General features: G+C 34.1%; 1 protein-coding gene across 7 annotated transcripts in view; it reads right to left on the bottom strand.

The window, feature by feature from the left end:
* The window catches only part of AP4E1 (adaptor related protein complex 4 subunit epsilon 1), a 112,910-nt gene that overhangs the window by 29,294 nt on the left and 66,949 nt on the right, over positions 1-16,667 (bottom strand). For all 7 annotated transcript variants that reach the window (XM_077127872.1, XM_077127873.1, XM_077127874.1 and 4 more), the window contains 4 exons: positions 16,459-16,571; positions 16,243-16,361; positions 11,710-12,012; positions 9,332-9,446 (listed from right to left, as the gene is read on the bottom strand). In XM_077127872.1, the coding sequence (XP_076983987.1) occupies positions 9,332-9,446; positions 11,710-12,012; positions 16,243-16,361; positions 16,459-16,571 (650 nt within the window). The remainder of the gene's footprint in view (positions 1-9,331; positions 9,447-11,709; positions 12,013-16,242; positions 16,362-16,458; positions 16,572-16,667) is intronic.

Below are 16,667 nucleotides of genomic sequence, written 5' to 3'. Positions count from 1 at the left end.
ATACATCTTTTAGTCTCCAGTATTTTAGAGCAGCTAGAAGTAAAAAACTAAAATTGTGGAACTGTAACCCATGTCAAACTCTGAAATATGTTCTACAACTAATTGTGGTGCTATGCTTTGAAATTTATAGCTTTTTTGTTTATATGTTATTTTCACAAAAAAAGAAGGAAAAAAGTTGACAGTGATGATAAAAAAATATTTAAGCCCTCTAGCCTCCTATATTCTGGAGCAGCTAGAAGGAAAAATATGAGAGGATCTGGTAGCACATGACAAACTCTGAGATCTGTCCTGTAACTACTTGTTGAACAGTACTTTGAAAACTATTGCTTTTTTACTTCTTTGCTTTGTATGTATGTTATACTATACAATAAAAAAGTTTAAAAAAATGCAAATGCATAAAAAGTAATGATAAATCTAAGTTTTGAGAACTACAGTGTACAAAGATTAAGTAATAACAAATGGCAAAAAACCCCACAAAAACAGAGGGACAGAGGTGTATAGGAACAGTATATGTGCATGTTATTGAAGTTAAGTTGGTATCAAACCAAGTAAGATTGTTACATATTTAAGACATTAAATTTTAACCTCAAGGTAACCACAAGGAAAAGAGATGAAAAATATATCTAGACAGAAGTGAGAAGGTACTCAATATGGTACAACACATAAAAGCAAATAAATATAAAAGCAGGTATTAACAGAAGTAAGGGATAAAATGGTATAAGACTTACAAAGCTAAACAGCGAAATGGGAGAAGAAAGGCCTGTATTATCAGTAGTGCCATTAATGTGAATGAATTAAACTCTCCAGTCAAAAGGCAGAGATTGGCAGAAGGGATATAAAATCATGACCCAACTACATGCTGTCTGCAAGAGGTTCACCTTAAAGTCAAAGATACAAGTAAGCTGAGGGTACAAGGATGGAAAAATATATACCATACTAGTAGTAAGCAAAGGAGAGCTGGGTAGTTATACTAAAATTGGATAAAATAGACTTTAAGTCAAAAACATTTATGAGGGACAAAGATGGTTATTATATACTGATAAAGGGGAAAATACAAGAAGAAGATATAACAATTATATATGCATGTTATAGCAGAGCCCTAAAATTTATGAAGAAAATACTGACAGATTTGAAGGGAGAAACTGACAATTCTACATTAATTGGAGGAGACTTTAATACAGCACTCTCAATAATGCATAGCACATCTAGTCAGAATATCAATAAGGAAGTACAAGACTTGAATGATACACTAAACCAATTATATGTAACTGACATATAGAATACTGCACCCAATGAAAACAGAACATACATTCTGCTCGAGTGCACATGTAATTCTCCAGGACACAACTATATGCTGCATCACAAAGCAGTCTCAATAAACTCAAAAGTATTGAAATTATACAATGCATATTCTCCAACCACAACAGAATGAAGTTAGAAATCAATAACAGAGGGAGAAAAGGAAAATTCAAAAATACGGGGAAATTAAACAACATACTCTTAAACAAACAATGGGTTAAAGAGGAAAATAGAAGCAAAATTAGGAAATATCTTGACATGAATGAAAATGAAAATACAGCATACCAAAACTTACAGGATGCATACAAGACAGTACTGAGAGTACAAATCAGATATCTAATATCAAAACTGAAAGAACAAGTAAAGAGCAAACTAAATACAAAAGATGCAGAAGGAAGGAAATAACAGATTAGAGATAAATGAAACAGAAACCAAAAAAATAATAGAATCAACAAAACCAAAAGTTGGTTCTTTGAAAAGATCATTAAAATCGACAAACCTTTAGGTAGAATGACTAGGGAAAAAAGAGAAGATACAAATAACAAAAATGAAATGAAAAGGGGGCCATTACTACCAACCCCATGAAATAAAAACTATTATAAGAGGTTACTATGAACAATTGTACGTCAATAAGTTAAATAACCTAGATGAAATACACAAATTCTTAGAAACACACAAACTACCTACATTGACTCAAGAAGAAATAGAAGATCTCAACAAACCAATTACTAATAAAGAGACTGAATCAGTACTCAAAATCCTACCAACAAAGAAAAGTCCAGAACCAGAAGGCTTCAGAGGGGAATTCTACCAAACATTCCAAGGAGACATAACTCCAATTTTGCTTAAACTCTTCCAACACTGAAGAGGAAGAAACACTCTCTAACTCATTCTATGAAGCTCACATCACCCTCATACCAAAGCCAGATAAAGATACTACAAGAAAATAAAACTACAGACCAATATCTCTCATGAATATACATGTAAAAAATCCTCAACAAGATACTAGCAAACCAAATCTAACAGCATATTAAACTAATTATACAGGGCAGTGCAAGGGTAGTTCGGTGGTAGAATTCTTGCCTGCCATGTGGGAGACCCAGGTTCGATTACTGGACCATGCACCTCCCCCCACACAAACAAACCACCTTAGGCCTAAAAGAATTATACATCATGGTCAAGTGGAATTTATCCATGGTATGCAGGGGTGGTTCAACATAAGAAAATCAATTATTATAAAACACCACATTAACAGAATGAAGGGAAAAAAAATACATGATCATCTCAATTGATGTAGAAAAGGCATTTGTCAAAGTCCAACACATTTTCTTGATAAAAACACTTAGAACACTAGGAAAATCTAGCACCTAAGTGTTCTAGGAACACTTAAAAAATTCTTCAATTTGATAAAGGGTATATATGAAAAGACCACAGCTAACATCCTACTTAATGGTGAAAGACTATAAACTTTCTTTCTGAAATCAGGAACAAGACAAGGATGCCCACTGTCACCACTGTTACTCAAACACTGTACTGGAAGTTTTTGCCAGAGCAATCAGACAAAACAAAGAAATAAAAGCCATCCAAATAGGAAAGGAAGAAGTAAAACTTTTCCTATTTGTAGATGGTATGATCCTATATACAGAAAATATTGAAAAAATCCACAACAAAGCTCCTAGAGCTAATAATGATTTTAGTAAAGTGGTTGAGTACAAGATCAGCACCTCCAAATCAGGAGTGCTTCTATACCCAAGCAATGGTCAATAAGAAGAATTTTTTTTTAATTTCCATTCGTAATAACAACTAAAATAATCTAGTATCTAGGAATAAATCTAACCAAGGATGTAAGGGACTTGTATGTAGAGAACTAACATTGCTAAAAGAAATTAAAGAAGACCAAAGTAAATGGAAAGATATTCCATGTTCATGAACTGGAAAACTAAATATTGTTAAAATATCAGTATTATCCAAAGCACTTTACAGAATCAATGTGATCCCAATAAAAATTCTGACAGTCTTCTTTGCAGAAGTGGAAAAGCCAATTATCCAATTCATCTGGAAGGGTAAGGGATTCCGAATAGCCAAAAATATCTTTAAAAAGAAGAATGAAGTTGCAAAACTTCCACTTCCCAATGTTAAACTTATTACAAAATCAAAGTAATCCTCAAAACAGCATGGTACTGACACAAAGACAGACCTACAGACCAGAGGAACAGAACTGAGAGTTCAGAAATCAACCCTTGTCTTTATGGTCAAATAATTTTTGACAAGAATACAAAGACCACTCATTTAGGAAAGAATAGTCTCTTCAACAAATGGTGCAGGGAAAACTGGATCTCCATTTGCAAAACAAAGGAGGACCACTACCTCACAATCCATACAAAAATCAACTCAAAACATGTCAAAGACCTTAATATAAAAACAAGAACTATCAAACACCTAGAAGAACACATAGGAAAGCATCTTCAGAAGTTTGTGTTATGCAATAGTTTCTCAGACTTTAAACCCAAGTCACAAGCAATAAAAGAAATAATGGAAAATGAGGGCTTGTCAAAATTAAAAACTTCTGTTTTTCAAAGGATTGTATCATGAAAGTAAACAACCTACAAAACAGGAGAAAATATTTGGAAATCACGTATCCAACAAATACACATCTGGATTTGATGTGTTTAATATCCAGAACACATAAAGAAATCCTTCAACTTAACAACAAAAAGATAAACAACCCAATTTAAAAATGGGCAAAAAGACTTGAACAACCATATCTTCAAACAAGAAATACAAATGGCCAAAAAGCACCTGAGAGGATATACAATTTAATTAGCCACAAGGGAAATGTGAATCAATACCACAATGAAATACCATTTCACATCCATTAGAATGGCTGCTATTTAAAAAGTGGAAAATAACAAGAGTTGGAGAAGATGCAGAGAAATAGGAACATTGATGCACTGTAAGTGGCAATGTAAAATGGTGCAGCCACTATGGAAGATAGTTTGGCAGTTCCTCAGAAGCTAAGTACAGAACTATTATATGTGCAGCATTTGCACTATTAGGTATATACCCACAAGAATTAAAAGGAATGACTCAAACAGATATTTATTTGCACACAGATGTTCACAGCGGCATTATTATTCACAATTGCCCCAAAAAAGTGTCTGTCAACTTGTGAGTAGATAAATAAAACATGGTACATACACACAATGTAATATTATTCAGCCATAAAATGGAATAAAGTTCTGATACATGCAACAATAAAGATGAACCTTGAAGACTTCATGTTGAGTGAAATAAGCCAGACTCAAAAGAACAAATATTGTATGATCCCACTGCTCTTAATAATTAAAATAAGCAAACTCATAGGATCAGAATCTAGAAAAGGTTACCAGAGGATGGGAAGGGGGGATAGGGAATGAGAAGTTAAGGCTTATATGTACAGTGTTTCTATTTGGAATGGTGGAAATATTTTGGTAATGGATAGTTGTAATGGTGGCACAGCACTGTGAATGGAATTAACAGCATTGAAATATATATCTGAATGTGATTAAAAGGAGAAAATGTTAGATTGTATATGTGGTAACAGAATAATGACACTATACAGTGAACCTTAAGTTAAACCACAGGATTTAATTAACAGTACAATTATAAAAAGATGCTATCATCAATTGTAACAAATGTTTCACACCAATGCAAGGTTTTGGTGGTGGGGTAGTATATGGGAACCCTGTATTACATACATGATTATTCTATAAATCCACAACTTCTCTAATTAAAAAAAAAAAAAAGACAAACTGTCTTTCATTTTTATCTTTTTATCTCCCTTAGAAGCTAAAAAAAAGTGTACACTTAAGAAATAGAACTGATAAACCAGGTCTATTGAAAAACTGTTGCTCTCATGCAAAAATATCTGATGAGCAACGAATGAAGATATGACCATGTTTTTCCTAAACACAATATTCTTAGGCACATTTGTGTAACCAGAAGAGCCCTCAGTGTGAAATTTTCCTTAATGACAAGAACAAAGTTTACTCGGGTTTAGATTTCTTTGAATATACATAGCCCAAATGAATTCAATCACAACCATGAACATTTTCATTGTTATTGTGGTAGAGCAGATGCCTACCCCAATATCTATTTCCCTCCTTCTAAGTAACAGAACCTTTAGCTAGGTTCATGGCCACACAGAAAAGAGCTCCATTTCCAGAATCCTTTGGCCTTGTGATGAGTTTTGGCCAAAGAAATTACGCACAAAGTTTGCAGAAAGTGTGTAACTTCTGGAAGACTTTTTTTGAAAGGGAAAACTTCTCTCCTTTCCTCTTTCCTGTTGGCTAGACTGCAACATGATTGCTGGAGTATAAGCAGCCTTCTTAGATCTTGAAGTGGCACACCAAAAATGCCAAAACAGCCTAAGAACGGAGCCAGGGTTTTTCATAATCACAAAGCCATCATCAACCCTAGGCTTCCTATATTTCTGGATTTCTTTAACAGGAAAGAGTAGTAACATTCTACCTAATATAATGCACCACACTTTATTTTCTATTATGCAGTTAAACCTAATCCCAACCAATACATTTACCTTTTTGAACTGTTTGGAGTATTACATAAATAATTTTATTTATAATATATAAATGTGAACTGTAATTATTATCCTCATTCACAGATGAGGAAACTGGAAAGAGTTTGCCATAATTTATCCAAAATTAGAAAAATAGGAAATGACAGTGCAGGACGCAAAATTATAAACACTGGTTCCAGAGATGTACTCTCAATTATTATACTGTCTTCTCCAAAAGGACACAGCACAAAATACAAACAAAAAGGGATAAGAACGAAATACAAATCACAATATTTTCATTCTTTAGTGAAAATCTCCCAAGATCCATATAGTGATGAATAACTAGTAAGGCCTGAGATTTTGAGTACTTACTAGGTGTGCAAGAGCTCATTTGTGTGCACAGGTAAGACGGAAGAAGAATATGCAGAAAGAATCAAGGTAAGGAAAAAATTGCTGAATTACAATTTAAGGAATATGCAGAAGTTAGCCAAATGAAGAATGAGGGAAAAGGACAAATTCACACAGAAGAGAAAGCATAAGCAATGGCAGGAAAGCAAAGAACAGCATCATGGCTATAGAGAACTATAGCAGTTTAGATAAGAAATGATGGTAAGAGGCACATGGAAAGTTATGCAGGGTCCTAGGCTTTAATCCCATAGGCAATGATGGGTCTCTGAAAGGTCTAAGCAGAGGAAGACAACAGTGAGATCTCTGTTTTGGATAGCCCATTTAGATGACAATGCAGACGATGAAACTGAGGGCAAAAATGGAAGCAGAGAAACTCCTTGGAGTTGGGAGTTACTGAATCCAGATGAGAGACATTAAAGCATAAACTATTCTGGGCATAAGTGAATATTTCAACATTTAACCTGTTTGTATGTCCGTGACTTTGTGATTATATACACATTCCTTTATCTTACCTAATACTCTAGTTCTTTTATATCTTGACCATTTATCTATACTTCTCTAATCATCCCTAGCAGTTATTATTAATTTTTTGAGAGAGAAAAACTAACCCCAACATAACCAGGGTCTCCAAAAGCAATAGTTCTATAGAAGACAGATTATACTGCTACTTTCCTTTACTATTTCTGGTGTTATCCAACATTGGGACTACATTATAACTGAATAATGTTTAAATGAATAATCCACAGTTCCCTAAATGCTTTTCTTCAGTGGTATAGTGGTTATATACCCCTGAAACCATGTTCTTAATCCATTCCTATGGATGGGAATTCACTGTATCTCATAGAATCTTTTGATGAGATTAAGTTGTGGCCCAACTGAATCAGGATGGGTTTTAACTCTATTACTGGAAGACTTACAGAGAAGCTACAAAGGGAAAAGCCGCAGGGTGCAGCCAGAACCTAGAAGTCTGTGGAACCCAGTAGAGAAAGGAGAAGATGACACCATGTGCATTACCAGGAGGAAGCCAGCCTTCTAGCCTGAAATCATGAGCCAATAAATCCCACTGTTTTAAATCAATTGTATGGTTTTACTTTAGCAGCTGGGAAACTAAAACAAGTGGGAACAGGTAATAAAGTTTGTCCCCTTTCACCCTATCCATTCTGCCATTAAGAATATCTTACATGTTTTCCAAGTATATCCTTACAAACTTGACATTTTTCTACCCAAGAGAGCTAAGTATTATTTATAAAGCTGACAGATTCAACTACTAGTCTCTGAAAATGATTTCTAAAAATCTCAAGCAAGAACTAAATGATACTTGAAGGATTTCAGAATTAATATCTTTTTAGGCAGAAAATTCCGATTTCCTCCCTACTCTTATTTTGTCTTCCTGACAATTCCATTTCTAAGTTGTATCATTTCACAATTTACTCCAGAAGTACTTATTAAACACTTTCTATATCTTGTCTCCTAGACAATCTCCCTTTCTATGATAGAATACACACTCTAATCCCATCAAATCTAAATTTTGCTTTAAAGAATTTTAGAAAAAAAGATTTAGAAGGAGAGGGGAAGAATCTAATTTGAGAGCTTAACCCTATTTACAATGATGCTTCTATGGAACGAAACGTACTTGGCAGAGAAATTCATTGTCTTGGGAAATGCCAGGGCTATCTATTTGACTTATTTTAAGAAAGAGAACAGGCAGTGCCAAGAATTAGGCTCTCCCCCTTCCATACCTTTCCTATTCTACCTCACCTCTGATTTGCAGTAGTGGCAACTGACAGGCCCAGATGTTTGAAAACAATGAAATACAGCAATTGGATCCCACTATAGAATGCCAGAAGATTTTCACCCTATGACCTGGATGTCATAAGGCCTTTGTATAGTATGGTCACAGGTTGGGCAACTATAATTCAGAACTTTACTTTTTCCCCTACCATATTCTACTAATTTATAAGGATTTTATGGGAAGGAAATGGTTTATCCTTTGAAAGGGAACTAAATCTTCTATGCTAGTAGGTGTCACTGTACTAAGTAATAAATCAAAGCCTCAAAAGAGCAAATTCTTCTGCAAAAAGATAAATTCAAGCATGTACAACATTAGTATTTATAACTCTTTAGTCTTACTGTAGCATCAACCTTTTAGGTGTACTCATAACTGAATATACGTAGCACATTTAAAATCATTAAATGATGAATAGAGAAAAAAGCCTTTTCAGAAGGAACATTCAGTAAAAGACCTTTTGAACTCCTAAACAGATTATATTCATCAGTCTCCCTTTACTCATATGCATACTTCCCACCCACCACCCAAATATCTCAAAGATTTCCCCTTTACCAAAATCAAGTGTTTCCCTAAATCAAGTATTTCCCTAACAGGCTATATTTCTTAAATATAAGTACTCTTCCCTTTTCAGCTGGTCCTAACTTCACTGATCAAATATTTTGTTGTATTTCTAAATACAATTAAGAAATAGTAGACTGCTCAAAATGAAAATGAAACTCATCAGCCTAGAGTGACCAAGATTTTTTCCTGAAACTTTTTGGCAGATATGCTCTAACACTTGTCAGCCCTCTAGAACAGTGACCAACGTGGAAATTCTACCTTAAAGTTCTTTAAAAATTGCAGAATGGCTGTCATTCTATTTTATGCATTTATGTATATTGAGCCTTTCCAGACCTATGACTTTAGAATGCCTCTAGGTGAACCTATTTTTTCTAGGTATCTAAAGATCTAGACAGAGTAAACAAATCACAAGCAGATTTAAAGAGAGACAGTAAAAAGTAAATGTAAAATTAAAATACGATAATTATGTGAATTGTATTGAATTATTTAACAGTATACTGAATACAAAGTTTCCTCTTAATCAAAATTGTCAGGTAAATTTAAAAAGACATACAGAAAAGTTGACAGTGAAAGGCAGAAAATTATATACCATGTAAATACATTTAAAATATTAAATCTTATTTCACTGTCAATATCAAATAAAAAAGATACCAAGGAAAAAACAAAACAACAAAAAAAGTAAATGTCATGACTATAATAACAATTGCACAAAAAATTACCCTTATCCTGAGAAAACTTTTCCTCCTGGCGTTGGTGGTGTGGTTTGTAAGGTGCTGCCCCCTGACTGAGTCCTTCAGCCACAAAGCCATCCAGAAAAGATAAGGAAGAATCTATCTGTATTAAAACGAAGCAAAAATTGGGATTTTTTTTTTTATATTCAGATAAGTAATTTTAGCCCACATATACTAAAAAAACTCTTTAGGTGAAAATCAGAAGCTTCAATTTTAAAAGTGCTACTCATTTCTTTATAATCAACATTTATAATCAAATTACCTAGCTAAGAAAAACAATGCATCATTTTCAGTTATTATTCATATCACTGCATTGCAGAACACATTTTCAAGTACATTTCGAGACATAGTTCTTATCCTCAGGATATCTGTTGCCTACTAATAGAGAAAGACACATACACCATGAGATACAGTGGTTTTTATTAGTTTTCTATTGCTGGGGGCTAAAATCAAGGTGTTGGCAAGACTGGTTCCTTTTGGAAGTTCCATGAGAGAATCTGTTTCCTCTCATTCTTGTCTCATTTCTAAAGGCGGCCAGCATTCCTTGGCTTGTGGCCAGGTCACTCATTTCTGTTTCTTTCATCACTTTGACTTTTCCTCTCTGACTTTCTCTCTATTTTTTATAAGGACATTTGTGCATTTATATATATATATATATATATATATATATATATATATATATATATATATCGAGCCTATACAGACCTATGACTTTGGAATGCCTCTAGGCTAACCTATTTCTTCCTAGGTATTGAAGATCTACACAGAGTAGCTAAGATTTAGACAAAATATCCAGATGGACCCAGGAATAAAACCTCCCCATCACAAGATCTTTAATTTAGTCATACCTATAAAGTCCATTTTGCCATTTAAGGTAACACAGTCAAAGGTTCCAGGGATTAGGATGTGAACATTGTTAAGGAATCACTGCTCAGCCTAATGCAGCATCTCTGATATAACTAGGCTGTTCTCTTCTACCCGAAAATGCTTTTTCAAAAATTTATGGAAAATTACTTAATTTCAGCAGAAACAGAAAGGCATAAGAGAGTGATTAAGTGAAAAGAAATAAGGGATGAAGAAACACCAGTGAAGGGGGGAGGAGAAAAGATACTGAGAAGAGAAAGAAAAAAATAAAATAAACACAATACAGCAGTTATGACCTCAGAAATCACAGATTTGTTTCTTCTGATTTAGTCAAGGATCAACAAACTTTTCAGATAATTTAGAACAGCAGGTAATTCTCATTTAAATACCACATCATTTAAGTGATATTTCATATTTTGGAAAGGTTTAGTTTCCACAAGATTCTTAAAAGATGGGGCTGTTTCTATTATTAGGCACAAGGAAAGTGTGCTTAATTCCAAGTTTAATATTATATATGGCAGATCCACTCAGGGACATCTTTGGTATGTCTACAAATGCTAAGGCAAGGTCTCTCTGCCCTTGAGAAGCTATAAAGAACGAATATTCAAAATGAATACAAACCATAAAAATCAGACTCAGAATTAGTGGGCATACTGCCCTTGTCTCCTCTTTCTCAACTATGTTACGTCTAATAAATAGCAAGTTATATTTCCTAACTCTGTGACATCGAACACAAAGCAGTTTGGCTTTTCTTTGGAAGTTTTCTGATCACACAAATGTGAAGGAAGGAATGGTATGAATTAAGAAGGAGAGGAGGATTCAAGGTTTGGAGCTTAAAAAGGCTGGTGGCTCAGTGGCAGAATTCTCGCCTGCCATACTGGAAACCCGGGTTTGATTCCCAGAACCTGCCCACGTAAAAAAATAAATGCTGGTGCCTGAAAGGAGATGAGTGGAGAAAAAGTGATCAGGTTCCAAAGTGGTAAACAATTTATATACTAAATAAACAAAATAAAATAAAGAACCAGTTTTTTTCCATTCACACAGAAGACAAGGTAAGAACAAAATGATTTATATTATGGAAGTTCAGAAGAGATAAAATAAATTCCAGAATTTTTATATATTAGAAGATATTTCTAAAGAATGTAAATACATTCATAACAGTTCTCCAAAAGAAATAATCTTCCATTTCTGACTATTTAGGATCAGCATTGAATGGAACTCTCAAACTATCAGATTAATGGGAGAAAAACTCCAACGTTCATCTCAAGTGGTATAGAAACTTTTGATATATACCTGATATATCACAAATGCAGGAATTACTCCATGTTAAAGATAATGCAATTTTTTTAAACATTTATTTTATTTATTTATTTATTTTACATGGGCAGGCACCGGGAATCGAACCTGGGTCTCCAACATGGCAGGTGAGAACTCTGCCACTGAGCCACCATGGCCTGTCCAAGATAATGCAATTTTTAAAAGATGAAACACAGACATCTTACCACCATGTCCTCACAACTCTTATCAACTGGAAGCAAGCTCTTCATAAGTTCCATATTTTCTTGCAAATGTTTTAATTCAAAGGCATGCTGTCTCATACAAGTATCCAAAGATACAGTAAATTCCTGGATTAATTTCTCAACCATGTTAGAAGAGTGTGCTTGGGGTATCAACTTGGTCACAGCAGAGATTAACCAGGCTTTTGTTTCTGAAGAAATGGAGTTATTCATAAGCAACTTGTAGAGTTTGGTTATAACTTCCTCCGGCATTTCCTTATCTAAGAGACAGGAATACTCTCCTAACACCTACCAATAAAACAAAAAGATGTTTACATATAAGTGTGAAATTCTGCAGCAAACTACACCAGGAAATGTAAACAAGATTTCTACTCCTAGAGTGAATTTAATATAGATTAAACAAACCCTTACAGTGAGGGAATTTTTAGATAAAGAAACAATGGTGTATTTTAGGTTCAAAATTATACAAAGTATTGAAACTCAGTATGAAAGGCTTCCACATTTGTGTATTAACAATGTATAAAGCAGCATACTTTTAAAAATCAGCTTTATTTTGATTTTCCATAGGTGGTCTTATTATTTTCAAAAAAAAAATTTAAATAAGTGAATTTCACACACTAGTATGCTTGAGTCATCTGAGGTGCTTTGTAAAAAAAAAAAATAAGATTTCTAGTCTTTATTCTCAAGGATTCTATATAGTATATCTGTGGCAGGGATCTAGGGTATATATTTTAAATAGGCATTGGGTGATTCTGATATAGATGCTTCACAGAAAGACTTCAAGGAACAATGATCTGTTATATATCCTTTTTCTTACATTTAAGTCATTCAGGTGACATACACTCTATCAGTGTAAGAACAATTAATAAACTGATACCTCACTGAATGTAAGATCTTTCTGGAACAGTATTTAAGGAATATTTTCATATTTCTGGTGGAATATTGATACTATCAAGAAAAAAAAGGGAGGGAGATAAGGAAAAGGCAAGGAAAGAATTCACAGCTGGTAATGAGAAGGAAAGGAAAAAGAAGCAGTGGGGCTAAAGTTAATATTTAAAGAGCAATATAACTTTTAGAGTGGCATAATAAATAAATCTAACGGTGTTTATGCCACATTGTAACAGTAAAATTTGGGGATAGGGTGGATTTATGCCTATTAATAGGGTAATAAATAAATAAACTGGAATAGTCATGCAATGTAATATCATACAACAGTTAAAATGAATATGGATATATCACAGAAAAAGAGTTAAAAGAGCATCAAAAGAATATTTGCAATATGACACCCTTAATATAAATTAAATAAACATACCAAAATTGATACTATATAGCAGCAAAATTAAAAAAAAACAAAACACAATAGCATAATAGAAAGGGGGCATATAGGATCTCTGTACTTTCTGTTAATTTTTCTATAAAACCTACATCTTCTCTAAAAAATGAAGTTTAGTTTTTAAAAAGCTACAATAATCAAAACAGTATGATACTGGCACAAGGACAGACTAATAGACCAATTGAAATGAACTGAGAGTGCAGAAATAAACCCACATATCTTTGGCAATTGACTTTTGACAAAAGAACCAAGTCCATTCAATGGGGAAAGAACAGTCTCTCCAACAAACGTTGTCAAGAAAACTGCACATCCAAAGGTAAGGTAATCAAAGTGGACTTCTACCTCAAACCACAGACAAATATTAACTCAAAGTGGATTAATGATCTAAATAGAAGAAAATATAGGGAAATATCTTCAGGACCTTGTATTAGGCAAGAGAGTCTTAGATTTTACACCAAAAATACCAGCAACAAAAGATAAAATAGATAAACTGGACTTTACAAAATTAAAAACCTTTGTGTATATTAAAGACATTATGAAGAAAATAAACAACAAAATAGGAGCAAATATTTAGAAACCATATTTCTGATAAAGATTTAATATACAGAATATATAAAGAACTCCTACAATTCAACAACAAAAAGACAATCAATTTTAAAATGGGCAAAGGACTTGAATACAGATTATTTCAAAAAACACATACAACTGGCAAATAAGCACATGAAAAAACACTCAACATCATTTGCCATTAGAGAAATGCAAATCAAAACCACAATATGAAACTACCTCACATGCACTAAAAAGGCTATTATTATAAAAACAGAAAATACATGCACTGGTGAGGATGCAAAGAAATAGGACCCTCAGTATTGATGGTGGGAATATAAAACGGTACAACATAGAACTACCATATGACCCACTCCTCTAGGCAACATTTGTTGGAGAGTCTTGCCTCTGGATGTGCAGTTTTCTTGGCAACGTTTGTGGGAGAGACTGTTCTTTCCCCATCGAATGGACTTGGTTCTTTTGTCAAAAGTCAATTAATTGCCTGCATGTGAGAATGATAGAGGGAGGAGGGCTGGGGACATAAATGAAATCAGAAAGAAAGATAGATGTTAAAGATCGAGATGGTATAATCTAGGAATGCCTACAGTGTATAATAATAGTGAAATGTACAACGTACAAATTTTAAAAATGTTTTTGCATGAGGAAGAACAAAGGAATGTCATTATTGCAGGGTGCTGACAATAGATGGTAATTAATATTTTAAAATGTCACCTTATGTGTGAGACTAAAGCAAAAATGTTTATTTGTTACAAAATTTATATTTTGACTAGAGCATTTCCTAATATAACTTATGTAGATAGTTTGACTGAACGTCATAAGTACTTGGAATCTCAGGTAGGACATGAGATTTTGTTGGTTTGGCCAGAGTGATGCCCCAATGAATCCCAGAGTGATTTGATCAGTGAGTGGTAAAGTATTTGCAAGCCCCCTTCGGGAAATGGTGAGAGTGGGGAGAAATTCAACTTCCCCAAGTTGAATTCTTGATATTCTCACAAGCAGTGTGGACAACCAAAGCTATAGGCTGAGCCCCCAGTCTTGGGGTTTGTTCATGTGAAACTTAACCCCAAAAAGGATAGGTCAAGTCTACTTAAAATTTAGGCCTAAGAGTCACCCCCAGGAGAGCCTCTTTTGTTGCTCAGATGTGGCCTCTCTCTCCAGCCAACATGACGAGCAGTCTCACCACCCTCCCTCTCTCTGTGTGGAACATGACTCCCAGGGGTGTGGACCTTCCTGGCAACGTGGGACAGAGATCCTGGAATGAGTTGAGACTCAGCATCAAGGGACTGAGAAAAACCCTAGAATGAGCTGAGAATTAACATCAAGGGATTGAGAGAACCTTCTCGACCAAAGGGGGAAGAGTGAAATGAGACTAAGTGTCAATGGCTGAGAGATTCCAAACAGAGCCGAGAGGTTATCCTGGAGGTTATTCTTATGCATTAAGTAGATATCACCTTGTTGTTCAAGATGTAGTGGAGAGGCTGGAGGGAACTGCCTGAAAATGTAGAGCTGTGTTCCAGTAGCCATGTTTCTTGATGATGATTGAACAATGATATAGCTTTCACAATGAGACTCTGTGAATGTGAAAACCTTGTGTCTGATGCTCCTTTTATCTACTATATCAACAGAAGAGTAGAACATATGGAATAAAAATAAATACTAGGGGAAACCACTGTTAAAATAAATTTAGTTTGAAATGCTAGTGGTAAATGAAAGAGAGGGGTAAGGGGTATGGTATGTATAATCTTTTTTTTCTCTGTTATCGTTTTATTCCTTTTTCTGTTGTCTTTTTATTTCTTTTTCTAAATCGATGCAAATGTTCTAAGAAATGATGAATATGCATCTACATTATGATATTAAGAATTACTGATTGTATATGTAGAATGGAATGATAGCTTAATGTTTTGTTTGTTGTTAATTTTTTTTAATTAATTAAAAAAAAAGTCAATTGCCAAAGATATGTGGGTTTATTTCTGCACTCGCAATTCTTTTCGATTGGTCTATTAGTCCGTCCTTGTGGCAGTACCATACTGTTTTGATTATAGTAGCTTTTTAAAAACTAAACTTCAAAAGAATTGAAAAAAGAGACTAGAACAGAAATTTGTACACCAACATTCACAGAAGCATTATTCACAATAGCCAAATGGTAGAAGCAACCCAAATGTCCTTTAGCATATGAATGGTTAAAGAAAATGTGGTACACACATAAAATGGAACATCATTCAGCCTTAAAAAAAAGAATGAAATTCTGTTACATGCCACTACATGAATGAACCCTGAAGACATTTGGTTGAGTGAAATAAGTCTGACACAAAGAGACAGATATTGTATGATTCCACTTACATGAAATAGCTAGAATATGCAGATTCACAGAGACAGAAAGTAAAGTACAAGTTACCAGAGGCAAAGAGAAGGAGGAATGAGCAGTTAATGCATAAGGGGCATGGTTTCTGTTTGCAGAGATGGGGAAGTGCTGGTAAAAGATGGTGGTAAGGACAGTGCAACATTGTGAATGTGATTAATCCCACTAAATAATACGCTTGGGAGTGGTTGAGATGGGAAAGTTTTTAATTTGTACATATGTAAAACAGTGCTATAATATTTTATTAAACTTTGCTCACCCAACTCATAACTTGAATAAATTTCTGTGGATAGAACACATTTTCCACATCTAGTAAAGTGAGATAAGACTGAACTGCATAAAGTCTCAGTTGTTGATCTTCTATTTCATCATCAAAGCCTACAAAGAAATTGATAAATTATTTTAATTTCCACTATATTCTCTAAGGACTTTGTAATAAAAACACATTTTTTACAGAATGCAGTAGTTTACTAACCTTCTGCTAGCAGTCTCAGAAAGTTATTGGGAATATCAGGATGTATTACATCTCCTCCCACTGAAAACACGGCATTCATCGTCTGAATAAACCATGCATTATCAGGAGCATATGTGTCCATAGTGTTAAGAACAAGAACACCTTCAAACACCACTTACTAAAATTATCCTTTATCCAACAACTTTTTAAAAAACAACACAGATTTTTAA

The sequence above is a fragment of the Tamandua tetradactyla genome, chromosome 14 (assembly GCF_023851605.1).
Source record: "Tamandua tetradactyla isolate mTamTet1 chromosome 14, mTamTet1.pri, whole genome shotgun sequence".
NCBI lineage: Eukaryota > Metazoa > Chordata > Mammalia > Pilosa > Myrmecophagidae > Tamandua > Tamandua tetradactyla.
Note: the sequence above shows the minus strand (reverse complement) of the source record. Positions and strands in the feature narration are given on the sequence as shown.